Genomic DNA, 18,113 nt, shown 5'->3' on the forward strand with positions numbered 1-18,113 from the left:
TCAGTTGAACTCACCAACCCTGCTCGGCTGCCCTTGTTCACCTGGGAATGTGATCTGTAAATCACCAATGCCCCGTAAGATGTCATCAGGGTGTTTATTACATGCCAGCTTCAATGCCACTCTGGACAATACCCAGATAGCACAGCTTAAACTATTCTTGGCCTGCTCAGAGGCCAAATGTCCAGTTTTTCAGACTCTGCAAAGGATTCTGATAAGACTGGTAAGACTCAACAGACAAGATATATCACTGTGCACAGGGCAATCAAGAATCCTTCCTTCTTCATTCGTGGTGCAGATGGGAATTTGAGCCCTGGCTGAAGCAAAGATAAATTTCTCAGGACAGACTGAGAGCACATTCTGACACAATCTTGTTATAAGAGCTCTTGTGAGCTCTGGCACCTCTATTAATTTTGGAAGAGGGATTGGATGTGTTAGGCTATACAAGGTAACACTTAAATTGATAAGGCCAAGCACCTTTTCCAAAGTTGACTTCAGTGTAGAAATCTAAAATCAAGAGCAACAACATTAAGCCAGCCTTGTACTTTTCTTAAGGTCTTGGCAGATCAACAAGCCTCTCAGACAAAAGGATGAGACCCTGGATGCTGGCACTGGCTCCAGCAGAGTCAGAATGCAACCTGAAGGATGCTGTGACACAGGAATTGGCACAACCACATCACTGCACAGATGACTTTGGGACAAGGGGCATATCCACTTGATTTCACAAACATTGTTTTGGATGCCCTAGGGCAAAAGAAAGGCAGGTCAGCTCAGAAGAAACCTCCACAGCATCTGATCAGCATAAGCAACAGGTTTACAGGTCACCTACACGAATGATCACAGATGCTGAGAGACCTAAAAAGCAGCTGGCAATGACTAAGCTCTACCCTAAATGGGCTCTGTGGGAGCTGGACCAGACTAGAGTGTCACTACTGTGAAGTTATGACACAGCTAAGGTGTCAAGGCTGGCAACTATCATTGACTGACCTAAAATTCACAGACTAAACCACTCTAGAGGGCTCCAGTCCTCCTAGACTAGGTTGCTGTTGGCCAAATGTTATTATGGCTGCTCAGTAGCCTTTGTATTTGGGGACTGCAAAGTACTAGCAAGATACATTTCTATCATAACAACGACACTCCCCCCCCTCCCACCCCTCACTTTATTTTTTTCTCTCCTTAAAGTTCTGTTGGAAATGGCAAAGATGAAGCAATCTCTGTTTAGTCTCCACAGAGTAGAGAAGCAGTGTCTTCTGTAACCTAAACAAGTGAGGTGGAAGCGTACCTGAGGTATGTAAAAGAGTCCCAGCAGATTGGCCACAGCAGTGGAGATGCCAGAGCCAGTTGCTCCCACGACTGCAATGGTGGAAGGGATATGTTCTGAGCAGTTACAGAATTCGTCCAGGTTCAAGGAGTCTATCTTGTTCTGGGCCACAAAACTCAGTGTGGCCTCCAGGGCTTTCGAGACTGTATTGCAAGTGTCAAATATCCTGTATCCCAGGGTCATGTTGGGAAGGAGAGTTGGGCTACTGTTTATTTCTTCTATGGCAAAGATCATAGCCTGGAGCCAGCGGAAGCCTCGGAAATTATACCTGGGGGAGCAAAAATAAAAACAAAATAGAGTGAGAAGGAGAAAACAGAGGAGGCAAGACCAAGAATGAGGCAGATTGAAAAATTCCACATACAAAAGGAAAAATCAACTTAAGCTATTTCTTGCATCTTACTAAATTTGTAAAGTTTTGCTTTTGTCTCTACTGGCTACAGAAGATGTGTGTTTATGCTATGAGGTTTTAGTTCTGGCTTTCAACTTTTTGGTTTGGGCGCTCACTCCAGAGGTGAACTTTACTAAGTCCCCTAAAATCTGGGAAAGTTGAAAGACAGGATGTCTGGAGTGATGACTCTGGCCTGTCCCTTGTGCTCAGGACCCTAAACCTGATCTCATTACCCCTGAGGAAATGGATGTTGTGATCCTCTGACTGAAAACTACACCAACCAGGTTTGCTTCCAGGCTCCTCTGACATGTTTCTGAATGCAGATGGCAGTATCTGCTAAGCCTGTGCTGATGCTGCCAGTGATGATCTCAGGCTCGGGGATACTCCTGGAGTGTGTCAGCTGCTCCTGCTTTTGGGCAGGCAGAGCAGGCTGAGCCACAGCACTAGCATGCTGCTGGATGCAGAGGTGCCAGGGAGCTGCTCAGGGAAATTTGGCCTCACATGACACCATTCACTTTGTGAGAGAGAGCACAGTCACACTGTTCATACCAGAGAACAGAGACATGCTATAAATATAAGTCCTAGTGCAAACTGGTAACTTGTTAATTAGCTACTTCAGCACCTCCACTGAAGGAGTAAATTTTCTCATTATTATCATTATCTCACACATTTGCTTTAGACATGAACTCAGAAGATGCCCTCAGAGCTGGCCTGTGAAACTGAAACTGTTTTTTGAAGACTCCTCTAAGAGGGAGAAGTTGAGTTTTCTGATTATCTTGCACCTGTGCATGGAGCTAAGGCGAAGCTGCAGATTGGTGGCAACTGTCCTGCAGGAGCTGGGAGTCCCTGTTTATAGCATCAGTAACCTGGCACTGGAAGAAGCTGAAGGAGGATGATTGCTTATCCAAAAAGGAGAGAAACTTCTTCGTGGAAAGCAGCAACAGGAAAGTTCCTTTGATTTGTATTATTCTGAAGTTTTACTGTGTGTTCTTCTATGAAGTTACCCTGTAACACAACCAGTTGTGTGCCTGTGAGGCTGCTGTGTTTTTAGGGAAATGCAGCTGGAATGTCAGAATCTTTCATCAGCTGAAACCTGCCCTTCCTTGGAATGCACTATGGGTCAGGATACCAGTCAGTTTGCAGTTTTGTGCAGAGTTGCAGGTGAAAACAGAAAAGCGCCAGTGCTGTTATGCTTGAGATCCACCGGGAAAAGTGATGGGCCCCAAAACTGAAAAAGCCTGGGAAAATAGCCTCCCCAAGAACAGATTCTAGATGAAATGTAAATCATACATTTCACATGAGTTACATTTTGAAATGCTTAGAGAAATGCTTCCATTACTAAGGTAAAGATTTCTAAAGACAAGCTTCATGAAATCACAACCATTCAATCTCTGAGATATATGACCTGAACATTTTTAATTGCTGGATTAAATTAATTGCTTCCAAAGTTGATGTTAGCTATGTCTGACTTTTTCAAAGCTGAATGAACAAAGCCACATTACTTCCATTCCAGGAGTTTTATCTGATTCATCTGGGGTCAGGATTTCTAAAGATATCACATCTAAGGTTTATCTTTAAGTCTTAAAAACTTCATTTATTCAACTTGACTTCACCTCTCCAGACATCTTTGGCCAAATTCCAAATGAGGATCAGCTCTGAGGTTATACCTCAAAGCCCAGGCAGCACAATTTCAGTACAGATCTCTTCAGGTCAAAAAGTTTGAGTCCTTAGTTATAACTTATTACCAAAGGGACAGTTAGCTTTATGAAAATTAGTCTTTAGAAGAATGGGAGTGTGGGTTACTGATAGAAGTAATTTGGTCATTTATAATATTTTTCGCTCTAGCTCCCAACCATTAAGGAATGAGATGCAATGAGAGAGCTCTGAAATAAAAAGGCAAGGCTCAGAGGGATTGAGTCAGTGAGTGCTGTGTACAGGAAGAAGACGTGTTGGGCACACCATGTTGCCTCATGTGGTCAGTAATGCACACTGGGATAAATGGAAACAAGGAAGGGTTTTGTGACACTTATTTTTAAAAAGCTACATGTGTTTACAGATATTTTTGATACGAATAGGATTTGAAGCAAGGAGCCATATTCAGGCTTCTCATGTAAAAGAGAAAAATCTGATCACTTTTTCTATATTTAAAGGGAAGGCTACTGAGAACCTGGGAAATTCAAAGATACCACTATACTACTGGGAAAAGCTTCACACATTTGAGTATATGTAAAAGCAAATTTAAGCCTTCTCACTTTAAATTATACAGGTGAAATATGACAAAAAATTATTTTGCCTGCTTGAAAGGAATTTGGCTTTATTTTTTTTAAATGCCACAAGGTGGTATCTTCAGATAGTATCTTTGAAAGCAGTGAACTGGATCATCTTACCCTTCACTTCAAAGAAATATCTGACATTTAATTCAGTAGATGCAGACTAAGGCCCATGATACACAGTTGCTTTCGTTTTCCTTTCTGACATATGCTCCTGATTATATTTACAGTATAAGGCCTCTAGTTCAGGTACTTGCATTTGGAATAATTTCATTCTGGAGGGAAAGGAGAGTAGGGGCTGTTTTCTGGGAGCTAGACTCCAAAGTATCTTGGAAATGCTTTCAATAATTTATCTTTAACTAACCTAGGTAAGAGATGTGAGGTTCTCTTCACTTGCACCTCTGCTGACAGCACCATCAGCAGCTCAGGAGGAGGGGATCAGATGGGATGAAGACAGCACTCCTCACTCTGTATTCTCTAACACCTGATAGATCTTCAGACAAGCTGTCATTCTGCCATCTGAGACAGTGTTGTATCGGTCCCGTAACACAGATATGGTCAGACAAAGACAGTGCTGCCAAACTGCTCTAAATGAAGCAAGATCCTTCAATTTCTATGAATGGATATTTTGTGGACAATTTCTCTCCCACTGTACTGTAAGATCCCAGTAAGAGGCTGCAGATAGGTTCCTCTTGGCTTGGTGTGTGCATGAGAGATTGCTAAGAGCAGCCTTTGAACCTGGCAGTAGGTCCCACTGATGCAGCTGACCTCCTGTGCTATGCTGCTGCTGTGATTAATACCATCAGTCACTGGAATGCTCTGTCAACCATGCAGAAATTTGACTGTTAATTTCCATAAAGAAACTGTACAGTATTTACTATCACAAGCAAGCTTTCATTAGATTTCCAGAATATTTAAATAGCCACTGGTATTTTCTTGATGGAAAAGAAGCAGCCTCCAAAGCTCATTTTCTGCCGTATTACTTTACAGGTATGTTCAAACAGCCTTGCATTTTGTGAGATGTGGTGCTATGAAAAGTGGCCATTAAGCTCTAAATGAGAGTTTAATGTAAATAATTCAGAGCCCACAGATGTAGAGGGGAATTTTTATTTGCACTCCTTCCTTAAAGGTTTCCCTTCTGATACTTGTTCTCCCACCTCTCAGAGCATTCAACCCACTATCAACCCACTGATCTTTCTATTCCCAAGGAGGAGCACAAACTGGGAGAGAGAAATTGGAAATGATACTTCACTGTAACTCTGTCCTCTGCAGAGGACAGCTGTGCAGCAGACCAGTTTGCTAGAAACTAAACATGTCTGCCAAACGGTGCTCAGGATGGCTTCAACGTCCCAGTCAATGTTTCAAAGCAAGGCTATGCAAATTAAGAGGCACAAGCTGTCTGCATGGCTTAAGCTCCCCATAGCTCCATCCCCTGTTTGTATGGTTTGGTTTTAACCGCTCTTACAGTCTGGATCCCGCAGGGAAATTGGTCCTGATCCTTGCTAGTCTCCAGAAAGAAATAATTCACAGCCTCATGGGTATTTATGACCTTCATTTATCACACTTGCAAGGTACTAAGCAATGGAACATGAAGCAAGAAAAGGAGAAAGTGATGTGAAAGCTCTGAATACAGCTTTCACTTACCCTCCCATATCTGACAGGTACTTAGAAATGGTGGCAAAGCCTGCATATACCTTTTGATCACGCCAGCACTCCTCTTTCTCTAGTGGTTGCATGCACATACTAATTTCTCTGTCCTCTCTAGATTTCCAGTACATTAATTGCATGTTATTGCTGCTACTACCACTGTTATTTCTAAGCTATGCAAGGGGGAGACCTTCAGTCATTTGCTGGATTCCTGCAGTCATAGGTATAATGAATTGCTTACCACTCTTATCATCAAGGACTGTGGGTGAGGGGAATTATGCAGAACAAAGAAAATCAAAAATTAAAAAATTACAATTCAGAAGGTGAATGGAAGAGAGAGAAAACTATATAATTACATCTTCGGGAACAGATTCCAAATATCTTGTTATACATTCAGGTCTGCAATGGGATTAGCAAATACATCTGGCAAGGGCTAGAATTAAAATTCTGTTCTCTCAGATGGACAGAGAAACTCAGTGGGCTAAAGAGTCCTGGAGCCATGCTCTGTGAAGTCTTGCACTATGATGTGGGGACAGTGTCTCACCACAGTTTCACAGCTTGAAAGCTTTGTATCACAGTGTGGGACCTTGGCTAGACTAACTATCAGAGTACAGGAAAATGCTAATCTCCCTGAAATCAAGAAGGGGCAGAGAAATCAGGTTATGAATAGGCCTCTGGAGGTGCTGACAGGGAATGGAATGGGGGTCACAGCTTGCTTGTGCTGTGCTCAGTCTCTGCCTCCACTGCACAATCAGATATGCATCAGCAAATGTTATAAGGAAAGCTGCTGCAGCAGCACCTGAGGCATACAAAAACAGGAGGTGCATTTATATCAAATGCAGGATCCTTGACTGCTGAAACAACAAACAGGAAACAAAACTTCTCTCATTTTGTGTGTATTCCTACCTGACATTTGGTGTGGCAAAATCATGGGTAGGTTTTCACTTCATACTCTACAATTTGATATTTAGAGCACAAGGATGCATTTTCAGTTGCAACAGCACAAAAATAATGGGGAAGAGATTGTTACTGTTCCCTTCTTTTTTCACTGCTGAGTTATGTATATAGTTTCTAAATAATCATGTGCCAGGTATGCACAGTAAGTTCAGGCCAGTATATTTGCTGAGCTGGAGAGAAAGGTGCTGAGCCACAAATGCATGAAGAACATAAAAAACTGAGAAAGTGGAGAGAAAGCTCTCCTATCCATTTTGAGGAGCCTCAACTGTCCCATCCTCTGGGAAACCTAGTTTGGGAGCACAGGTATGGCACTGAACACAGTAAAATGTCCAAACAGCTCTGATCAGATTGAACAGTCCTCAAAAGAGTGGAAAACCACATTATCTTAAGTTGCTTGATTCCGAACTCTAATATAGACCACCCACAGGATTTCAGTGGGATCCTTAAGTCTTCTTGTGGAGCTTTTCATAGGGTCTGATGACTTGCTGCTGCAAGAGAGCATGAGGAGAGAGTGAGGATGCTCATTATCCCAGAGTGAACTGGGCCTAATTTCCTTATGTGATATGAGACACATTTTTCTACATAGTAAAGAGATTAAAAGCTGTATGCAGCCATCTGGAAAAGGGGCAGGTATAAAACTTACTAGCTTCAGCTTTGAGAAAATACAGCAGTGCTGGAAAAGGCTCAGAGAAGGGCAAAAAGGGCAGGTAAAGGTATAGTGTAGATTTAGCACCTTTGGTTTGACCATGTACAATCACATTTTTGCTTCCCTATGGATCTCTATCTAATTTGCTAATCTATGAATTTCCCACCCTACAGAAGTTTTTGACAGTACCAGATCAGGGAGATTTACTTTGTGAAGAAACTAGAATCTATTTTTTTTTTTTTCTGCCCCCAAAAATATAAGTTTGTTAATTCCACACCAGTCAGTTGCCTGTAACTTAGGAAATTCACACAATAATAATGTAAGGTTTTAGCAAACAACTTGAAGAATGTATTGGACTCCTAGAGTCAGCATGCACAACCCTGCCACAGGCTAATCACAGGGTCCAAAACCAAAAATGACCACCAATGGCTATGTTGAGAGATTCCTGTAAGACTCCAGCAGGAGGAATTATCTGACTTCAATACTGCTTAAACTAGAAAATCCTTTCAGGAAAATCATCTGCTCTCAGTTTGATGTGTACCATTAACAAGGAATTCACACAAACATTCCCATGTATTTATTACCGCCATCATTAAAACCTGATGACCAATCTCAAATATTCTTCTCAATCAAACCTCTTTTGAATTAAACATTTTCTGCAAATGGACAATTTCTGGTAAATTTCTGTGTGTTATGAAGCAAGTTCCAGTTATTTCTGGTCAAATCATCCCCTTGTTCCTTTTGTGGTTTCTTTTTACCTTCTCTGACCTTCATTCTTTCTCCAATTGTATTATACTATCAGCTCACAATTTATGAAGTCACTGATATGTGCCACAAATGCCTGCCTCTGCAGACACCTTTTTTTTCTCTTTTGCATTTATATTTTCTTGGTGCAAGGGTAAGAAGAACAGAGATTTTATCCAGGTGAATTTCAGCTGGAGGATACCTTTTAGCAGATTGAATGCCACCCAGAAGGATCTCCCATTGTGTCCTTAAAACAACTAGTCTGGCTTTTCTGGATTTGCCTGTTTTTGGCAGTGTTACCTCATTAACATGCCTTTTGACAACCACACATTTGTAGTACTTTTGATGGAACAAATCCATGGATTCCAGCCATCTCTTCCAATAATGTGACCATGTCAAGACAGTCACTGAGGCTGACCCAGAGTCAACAGAAATGAAAACTGTTTAGTTTACAAATATCTGCATTGGCCTGCCTGCCAGCTGGAGCAGGAGAAGAAAACAATAGAGCTGAAAACATCCATTGCTTTCCAGCATTCCACTTTTAAAATTATGCATTTGGGAAAGAAAAAAAAAAACATGCTGAAAAGCTGGCAGAGATTCTTACTCCATGAAATAGACATTGCACATACATTTAATTCACGACTTTCCTGTGCACACACAGAAGAAGCCAAAATAATTCCTGGTTATTGACATTCGTGTATGCTCCCTATAACAGGTTCTGGGGATGATCTCATAACTTAGATGGACGTGTCTTGCTCAGTGTCTCAGTGGGAAACCACACCTGAAATCTGTGAGTGTAACAGGAATGCTCTCAGCCATACTTCATTGCCTGCAACATCTGCAGTATCTGCAACAAAACTGTACTAGATCCCCAGCCTAGGATGAGAGGTCCAAATAACTCCAGATACACAGTTCTTCACATGTGATAACAGAAAAAGTCCTATAACACTGAAGTGCTTTCCCATGCATTGTCATGACGGAAATCCACGTGAATTTCTCATACTTTGTTTATATGATGTACCAGTTGCAATCAGCTTCTGCCACACTTTCCACTTGTTCTGTGTATTGTGTGCAGGCTTGTAATGTTAAAATTCCTCATGTTTCATCATAAAATTGTCTACACTTTAATAATAAGAGAAATTGTTTTCATGTGCATTTCTCACTCCAAAGTTAACTCCCAAACACTTAAGACAAAACACAGATGTGTTGTTTACAAAAAAGAGAACAACTCTGGGTGAGGAAAGCCTGGGCTCAAATTGCGACCTTTACAAAAGAGACACTGGGATTTTTCAAAAGCTGTGACCTATCTGGTGAGAAGAAGGTGACTTTCACCTATTCACTTGTTTAGGCAACTTAACATTTTGTAAAGTCTTAGGAGATGACAGGCAGAACTGGACAAAAAATTGGCCATGCATTACTTTAATGAAATGAGCTAAAGGGCACTGTTGGTAATTTTCTGTCCTGCTAGGGAAGCTAATTTTCAGATACTATTCAAATGTTCCCTGTGAATGGCCACATAGATCAGTATATTAATGTTTTGGCAGCTGCAGGTAGTACAAAGATTGCCCTCTTTTAGCATCCAAATAGTATTTATGTTACTGTTTAACATACACATATTTTTTTTCCATTATTTACATCATGCCTTCCAATTGCAAGCATCAGATTACAGACCATATTTACATAATTTAAAGTCAAGAAACATGAAAACTTCCCCACCAAAACTTTTTATTTTCCATTATACCAGCTTACCTTATACATTCCACTGATTCTGGCCTTGATTTTAGATCCTGGTCTTTAGCAGCCACTCCAAAATGAATGGGGAATAATCCTCCAAGAATAATGTCTCCCTTCTTCTGTGCCCGTTGGTTTGGCCCATAGGCAGCAGTGTTCCAGGTAAACAGCAAAAGAATCAAGCAGCATCTATATGAAGTCATTGTTCCTCTTTTCACCAGGGGGTTATAGGATGCAAAATTGGAAAAGATGATGTAAGAAAGCAGATGTCAAAGCTTTTCTTTTCCTTAATACAGCACAGAGAGGATTTGGGGCACATGCTGGCAGGAAGATAAGCAAGAAGGTGGGAGCCACAGTGCTGGTGTTTCTCCCTCTGTCTTCTCCATTGCAAAAAAACAATTCAGCTGTCCTTCTTCCTTCATAACTGAAGCATTATGGAGAGCCCATCCCTGAGAACTGTAAGAGAAGGATTTGAAAAGTGATTCCAGCTATACACCAGGACCCCACACTGCCATGATGGTTCTGCTTTGTCAGTCCAAGCCCCCAGTATGCTCCTGAAGCTGCCCCCACTCAACAACCCACCTGGGACATATCACAACCTTGGCAAAGTCATCTAGGCACCCTGGTGGCACAGCCACACCTCCTCAAACAATGTCAGATGCCTGATTCTCTGCCACATACCTAAGGTGGATTGCTTAATCTTCCTATGGTTCTGTGTGACCGTGGTCATAGCAGATGCTGTAAAACCTGTGATCTGATCAGTGTTCATGAACAGAGTACACTGTGAGACCTGGGTGAGCAAGTAGGGAATAAGGGAGCACCAAATGCAGTAAGAATCAAGCCCTTCTCTTAAGCAAATAACCATAATAATCTTTTGGTGTTGGTCCTTCATCTACTGTCCACTGATCATTCTTAACCCTCTGACTTTGAACTTATCCTTGCTAAAAATAAAACAAGGTCCCCAGAAAGAGTTCTTTTGCATTGAAAGGGAGAATGAACTCCAGGGAAGCATTTGAAACCAAGATACTTCTCCATAATGAATCATGAAGACTTGAAAGGTTCGGCAATCATGCCATTGAAAGCTTAGCTATAGCAGCCTTTGAAGTCTGTTTCCTGGGGATGAAAAATACTGCAGCTTCTCCATGCTCAATACATTTTCCCTGCAGCATGTCTACAGGCCTCCCAAATGAAGAACTAACTTAATTATGGCATATAAAAATGGCTATGGCTACAGGAGAGGAGACAGCACAGAAAATTCACAATGAACAGCTCTTCAGCCTATTTGAAACAGGTCTAAAAGCTAGTACTGAAGTTAGCCAAATTTAGAGTAGAAGCTAGGCATACATTGCTAATTCTGAGGACAATTAATTTCTGAGCAAGTCATCCAGAGTTTTTAAGTGCTGAGAACCTTTTTATGAGGCTGACTTATTATCACTAAATGAAGCTATATGGATTTGATCTTCACCTAGGTCAAATAAAGAGTTACTGCAAGGAAAAACTGCGATCATGAGGCTTCTGGTAGCAGTCTGGATGATCATACATGCTGTATGATCATCAAGCATGTGGAACTATTTCATACATTTTCATTACAATGAAGGTTCGTAGGCAGCAGTCAATGAGAGAGGAGGGACAAGGCTCCTGTTGTTCTCATGCCTCTGTGGTCACTGCAATTAGCTGGGCAGACACTGCAATTCTCTGTGGCGGGTCCACTCTAAACTATTCTTTGGCCCTGGCTTGAACAAGTGCATTTTTATTGGCAAGGGCAGTCAAATCTTTGGCTAGATATCAAGGTATGTCTAGGTATCGGCATGTGGCCCTTTGACAGCTGGATGAAAGAATTTTAACCAGAACCAGGATTAGGATAGGACAGAGCAATGCAACAAGTGAGTGTCATGAAGTGTCTGGGTTTTGATCTTTTCTGGTGGATGGATGGTGGTTTTGGCTTTTTCAGTGCCCAACAGAATAAAGAACAGAATGCTTTTCCATATTTCAGTTAGAGAAATGTCATGTTCCTCCCATCACCTGTGGTTTCAGGAAAGATACAAACACTAGTGAAGTGCTGATACAGTGTCCTGAAGTGAGGACCAGCACAGGCAGGGCCAGCACTTGGAGGTGAGATGTTTGAAACAGGGAGAGTAATTTCTGAAGAGACACTGCAAAGACACGGGATGGTCTGACTAATGCTCTTTGTCTCAGCTCATCCCAAACTCCCTCTGGGATAGCAGGGACCTGGGGGACCGCATGCTCTGACATGTCCCCAGAGTCTGGGCAAGGAACCATGTGTAGGAGTCAACCAAGATGGGATGCGGCCAGTGACTTCCCCAATTGCTGTGGGAAGACCACAGCCTGCTGATTTACTACTCAATTTTTCTGCTTTTACTTTAATAAGGCTTTCTTTTGCCTTTGGGGTTATTCGCTTACGAAAAAGGAAACTGTTTCCATCAGCAGCAGACAGACAGTATAATTTATTTTGCTGGGTTGCTGTGGAGGTGTTTGGGCTGATGCTACTGAATATTTAGGAACTCTTCAGCACAAAACAGTACATGGCTGAAGTATGAAATGTAGAAAATGTAAATTCACATTCTTATTTCTCTTTTGTCACAGTAGACAAAGTCAAAACACCCTAACTGGTAAAACACAGTAAATTTTAAAACAGCATTTACATCACTTAGTAGTCCAAGTTGTCGCTCAAGAGCATGACAATGGAATAGACAATGAAAAGAAAATTATTCATTAATGGTATAGGACATCAGGGTTGGTATACCCCTGAATAATTTGGAACTAGCAGTTCTCAGGGACAGGACACAGAACTGAAGTAACATCAGAGCTGATGTCTGGGAACAAGATGGGCTGCATATATATAAAGCACACCCCTGAGGCAGCAAACGGAAGGATAAATGTCCAAAGATGCACTGGCACAGAAAAGCAAAACTAAGTGTATGCTCAGCTTCTCATAAATCTCAGTGTCCAAATTTACAACTCTCCATACCCAAATTTCAGCTATAGCTGGAAAACCGAACTCATTTAACGGGAGATAGAGGACTCACAGCTGCTTTCAAGTGCCCTGCATGCCTGAAGATAAATATTGTACATAATATTATACATAACATTATACATAATATATATAAATATATAATATTTTACATAATAGATGAAGATACCAATTTCGTGATGAACAGTTGTGAGCTTGCTGCCAGTGCCCCAGATAATATCCTCTAGTATCAACTTCTGTTGCATCAAATTTTTCCTCAGTTCTCTTTTCTATAATTAGGTTAAGATTATGAGCCTCTTCCTTATTAAAGAAAAGCATTACACAGACAACGATTGAATTACCTGCTGATGTATCTTTCCAGACATGAAACTTAGCATACCACAGGTGGAAATTTTACTACAAATAGAACAAATTACTGTGATCCTGAAGTCTTCAGCTAATAAATAAAAAAAAGATTAAATTAACAAGCAACTGAATTGAGGTGGAATCCATTGCTACTTCTTCCTTCGCTAATGTTTTTACATGTAAAACATTATTTAGTATTAGCACATAAATTCTTTGATTATAAGCTCTTCAATGCAGAACACTTTTTCCTTGTACATTTATTCAGACAATAAAATTCCATAAGACTACTATTGCAAGAAAAATATAAAAAATAAATAGTAATTTTATTTTTTTTAAATGGCCTGATTTTTAATCTCCCTCCCCTTTAAAAATAATCCTCAATAGTTTTTCCACTCTGTTTCATCAACTATCAGACATTTTGATTCTAAACTGTCTTGGAAGAGAGCTTCTAAGCTTCCATGGAGGAATTTGAACTGGTTCCAGGAACAGGATGGTCTGTAAGGCAACTATTGCCAGGGCAGGAACAGTAGCTGAGGTGGGGAGACATGGTACCCAGGTACAGCTGTGGGTATTTGAAAAGCTTGCAACAATCGGTACCATTTTGCCAGTTGAATGAAAGTTTTAGTTGCCAGACTAAATCAGGTAGAAAAGCCAGAAATGTTCAAGATTTTTTTTTTTTTTTTTTTTTTTTTTTTTTTGTGAAGGAAGCTGAATGGCACATTCACGGTGTGCATTACTTATGAAGCAATTATTAATCAAACAGTAACTAACCACAACTCTCAACAGCAGCTGCTCAGGTACATCTAAGACCTGGCATGGGAAGGATCTCAAGGGCCCATGAAGCTTCCCTTTAGTCCAAGAAGGGCTCAACAACAGTAGTGCAATTCCTGGCATATTTTCTCTAAAACCTTGTCAGGAAGAAACCAATCAGACACTCAGAGCAGCTCCCTTCAATGCTTCTCTGCTCTTACCAAAGAAAATGTTTTCTCACATATAACTTTAGTGTTTTTTGTCACAACTTAAGCCTGTCTTCTCCCATCTACCACATGAAGGCCAGTGCCTTCCTGCTCATAATCACCTTGTTTGGGATTTGATTCTCCTCCCCTTTTACTCTTTTTTTTAGACCAAGCAAATTAAATTAACTTTTTTTCCACAAAGATGCTTTCCTGAGCTCAGATTATTCTTTTTTCATTCCCCTGGCCTCTCTCCAGCATGTCTCCACACTTAATGCTGACCAGTGCCCAGAAATGGACACAGTGTCCTTGCTTGGCCCTTACAAGCACTGAGCAAAGTAGAAGAACTACTTCATGTGTCTTGCAGGCTACAGCCCTGTTTGTACATCTCAGCATGGCATTTGTCTTTTTTGGAACAGCATGATATTGTTAACTTATGGTAACTTATCAACTAAACACAAAGCAAAGTTCAGCATGTTTATATTCACAAGGCCATGAAACCTCACAAGAAATTATCATTTTCCAAAAGCTTTTCCCTCACATTTAGTTCAATTTCACATGCTAAATTTCATATGATCATCCTGGACACCAACAAGGAACCAGTATGAACAAGCTCAATTAAGTCTCCTGGGCTTTCAGGACCTTTTCACAGCAGAGCTTGGGAAGATTCCTGCTTACAGCCATGCAAAAAAAGCTGTCCCAGACTCAAGAAGACCCTGGCCTCTCACACAGCAGGTTCGTTCTGCTTTTGGGAGGCCTGGATGCCCCAAGGAAGCTAAAGAATGACATTTCAGTGGACAGTGGACACAAAATACAAGTCTTCATACTTCTAAGACCAGACCATACATCTAGTGCTTAGGTACCATGACAATATGAGAAAAAGTAAATTGTTCACATTTGTCACCAGAGCAAGCATTAGCTCAACCTTCCTGTACCTTTGATCAAAATGATGGACAAGTGCATCAAAGATGCAATCAAAACCAGAGTGTTGGGGTGCTCAAATGGAGGAGCTGTGCTTGCATTTTGTGGAATTAAACTTCTCCATCTTTAAACAAGGCAAGTGTTAGCTAAAGATTTACTGCAAAGAACTTTTTGCCTATGGAGAAAATGACAATTCTTACACAATACACTGCCTAAAATAAGAAGAGCTTTAATTGGACAAATTGCATGATTGAGAGATGGAATCTCAGCCTTGGAAAAATTTGGAGATTTCAGATGAGTGTAGAGAAAAATTCAGATTTAGAATAATGATTCTGTTCTAAAAACACTACACACACACACTTGGTTTTGAACTAAATACAAAATGTGAATTCAAGAGCTTTAACCAATAAAAAGATTTTACAAAATAATCAAGATCATCAGGGTCACCAGGACAGTACTTCCATGCCCTGTTATTATCTTAAGGGCATGTTATCTGTTATAGATGGTATTTTTCTGGCAGAAATCAAGATGTTAATATACTATTACACTATAGCAAATGTATGTTAAAAATTATATATTATAGTCTCACCTGGGATTGCAAAAGCTAAGAGGAGGCCAAAACCACAGCACACAAATCAGCCACAGTACTGAAGAAGCTCCTGAAGCTCATATATAAAAAGATTTAGTCAGTTCAAATGAGGAAAGCCATATACTTAAGACTAGGAGGAAGAGACTGCAGGAGGAATTGTAGCTCTAAGAACCTAGTCTGGTCATGAAAAATTTGACCATTTGTTCTATAGGAACATTCCCATTTCTCCAGGAAAAACAAAATATTAAAAACAATACAGTAAACCAGGCAATTGTAACATTTACTTCTGCTATGTCTGATATACCAAACATCATCAAGTTTGTCTGAGAGTTACCATTTAGGTTTCCAGAATTTTCATATCTATAACATTATTTTTATGTAGTAGCCAGGTCTTTAGCTTTTCTTTACTCCTAAAGTTATATACTGGTGTCCAAATACAGAACCTACTATGAAAGTGGGGAGTCCCACCCTGATCTGTTTAGCACTACAAAATACCAGAGTGACAGAAATATGCCTAGGATGTCACTGATGATACTTTGCTCAACACTTGAGATCATGGAAGCCTAAAATGTTAGAGGCTGATATTCCACACTCTTGGGAACTGCAGATATAGAAAATGGAACCAGGAATAAGCAGAACACTTTGTTTCACAGAGTCCCAAACAACTCTGGTTGTAGTAACAGCAGTCAAAAGAGCATCAGCTCCTGACTGTTGCATAACCAGGTAAAAATCCAAACCTGCCCACAGGCAGCATTTACCATGTGGGGATTTAATGTGGAATTACATGGCCTCTGATTTCCCTCCCACTTCAGCACAGGCTCATGAAGTGCATACAATCCCATGCCAAGCAATGTAGCTGCAATTGCACAGCTTTGTAGCAAACACCTTTTCATCAGGACTGTACCTGCCTTTGGGATTCACATAACATTTCTCAAGTAACTTGCATCAGTATCATGTTCAATATCCCTGATCAGTGCAATTTGGGATGTGATATTCTTTTGTGGAAATAATTCTGTGTTTGCTGATGGCAGGAAGCAAAAAAAACAGAAGTGGCAATAGAAAATACCTTAGAGACTCATTGGATGCACTCAGCGAACACCATTAGCAAACACAGAGCTATAAGTGGTTTTTGAGTGGTGAGTGCTTGGTGGAAATCCATGTGGAGGGTGACTTATGTCTTTGGAGTAATTTCTTCACAGGTGTGGCTGTAAGTCAGGCTGAGAAGCAGCTCCAGGGACCTCATAGGCAAAACTACTTTTGCTCCTCTGAAGGGTTTAAGTGTTTTCTGCAATAAGAACTAAGGTTCATTTCAACAAGCTGTATCACAGACCTCTGAAACAAATACTGGAAGGGGATAAGACAATTCTACAACTCCTCATCTTTCCACTCTTATGTCTTCTTCAGTACAAGTGTAAAAAGTGCATGTGTGTACATATCCAAGGGAACATTGGAATGCGTGAGTTTATCAAGGCATCTTGGACAAGAAACAACCTGTGACAAATTCATTAGAACTGCTAAGACATGCTAAAGAGCTACAGCACCCCAGAGGATCCATGAAGAACAGGTGGGCTTGGAGGGATTTCTAAGTCCTAGGGGGTTCCAGAGCCACAGCAGCTCATTTGCAACCTTTTGGGAAATTGCCATAAACACAGTGGTTACTGATTAATTTATGGTGGGAGCTGCGCTGGACCCTTGAGCAAGCTCAGAGACTACAGGTAGCAGGGAATCATCTTGCCTACATCTTAAAGGTGTCTGGTTTTTCCTCTCTGTGTTCCAGATTCTGACCTTCTGTTGCTGTGCCATGGTTTGCTAACTTGTTTATTTCCTACCTCTCCTGTTAAAAGCCCATCATTTCATCAATTGTTTAAAGTGGATAAAAAGATGCCTTTGATATAATACCAATCTAAAGGCTTCTTGGTAGTTTGAATGATTTTTGTCTTAATATATGGAGGAGATTAAGGGAGACCTGTAAGAGCTGCAATAAAATATGAAGTGAAATACCTTGCTAAGGTAACATTTTTTGTTAAATTGATTTCTCTGACTTTCCTTGCTCATAGAGAAAGTCTCAACCATGCTAATGAGTGTGCATTTCAGTCAAAGGCACTTTACCCCATCCTGTATTTTTGGGATGTGACTAGACACTCCTGAGCAGACGAAGAAGAAATGCCTAGGGGATACTCTGGAGAGTAAAGACCATCTCCATCCTTGTGGCATGGTGCACATGGCACTGGGTTGTCATTCGTGAAATTTGAGTTGTTCAGACTTTTGCCTGCAGGTGAAACAGCCATGCACTCACCCTTTGTGCCTTTCAGGACACCTTACATTCCTGCACATCATATGTACATTCCTGCATCTCAAGCAAGCCTTTGCTCGACATCCAGTGCAGGAGCTTTGCCAGCAAGTGCCACCCAACCAAATTGCTTTTAGCTCCTGATTTGCAGAATTTATCTTTCCTGTGTGTCTGGCCTTGGGACACAGAGAAGTGTGTGTTCACAGCTCACAGAAGTGAAGTCCACCACTCAGAAATGATCCTGGATAGGTAACTGGGAAGTTTCTTCATCTTTCCTAGCTTCTAATCTATCTTCTTCCTCTCTTACAAGAAACATCTCTGG

The 18,113-nt window shown here is 40.8% G+C and overlaps 1 protein-coding gene across 2 annotated transcripts in view; it reads right to left on the reverse strand.

Moving 5' to 3' along the window:
* CASR (calcium sensing receptor) overlaps positions 1–18,113 on the reverse strand; it is an 82,406-nt gene that overhangs the window by 40,600 nt on the left and 23,693 nt on the right. For both annotated transcript variants that reach the window (XM_058829592.1, XM_058829593.1), the window contains exons 2-3: positions 9,720–10,157; positions 1,280–1,586 (exon numbers count right to left, since the gene is read on the reverse strand). In XM_058829592.1, the coding sequence (XP_058685575.1) occupies positions 1,280–1,586; positions 9,720–9,904 (492 nt within the window). In that variant the 5' untranslated portion in view covers positions 9,905–10,157. The remainder of the gene's footprint in view (positions 1–1,279; positions 1,587–9,719; positions 10,158–18,113) is intronic.

This window comes from Poecile atricapillus, chromosome 1 (assembly GCF_030490865.1).
Source record: "Poecile atricapillus isolate bPoeAtr1 chromosome 1, bPoeAtr1.hap1, whole genome shotgun sequence".
Classification (NCBI taxonomy): domain Eukaryota; kingdom Metazoa; phylum Chordata; class Aves; order Passeriformes; family Paridae; genus Poecile; species Poecile atricapillus.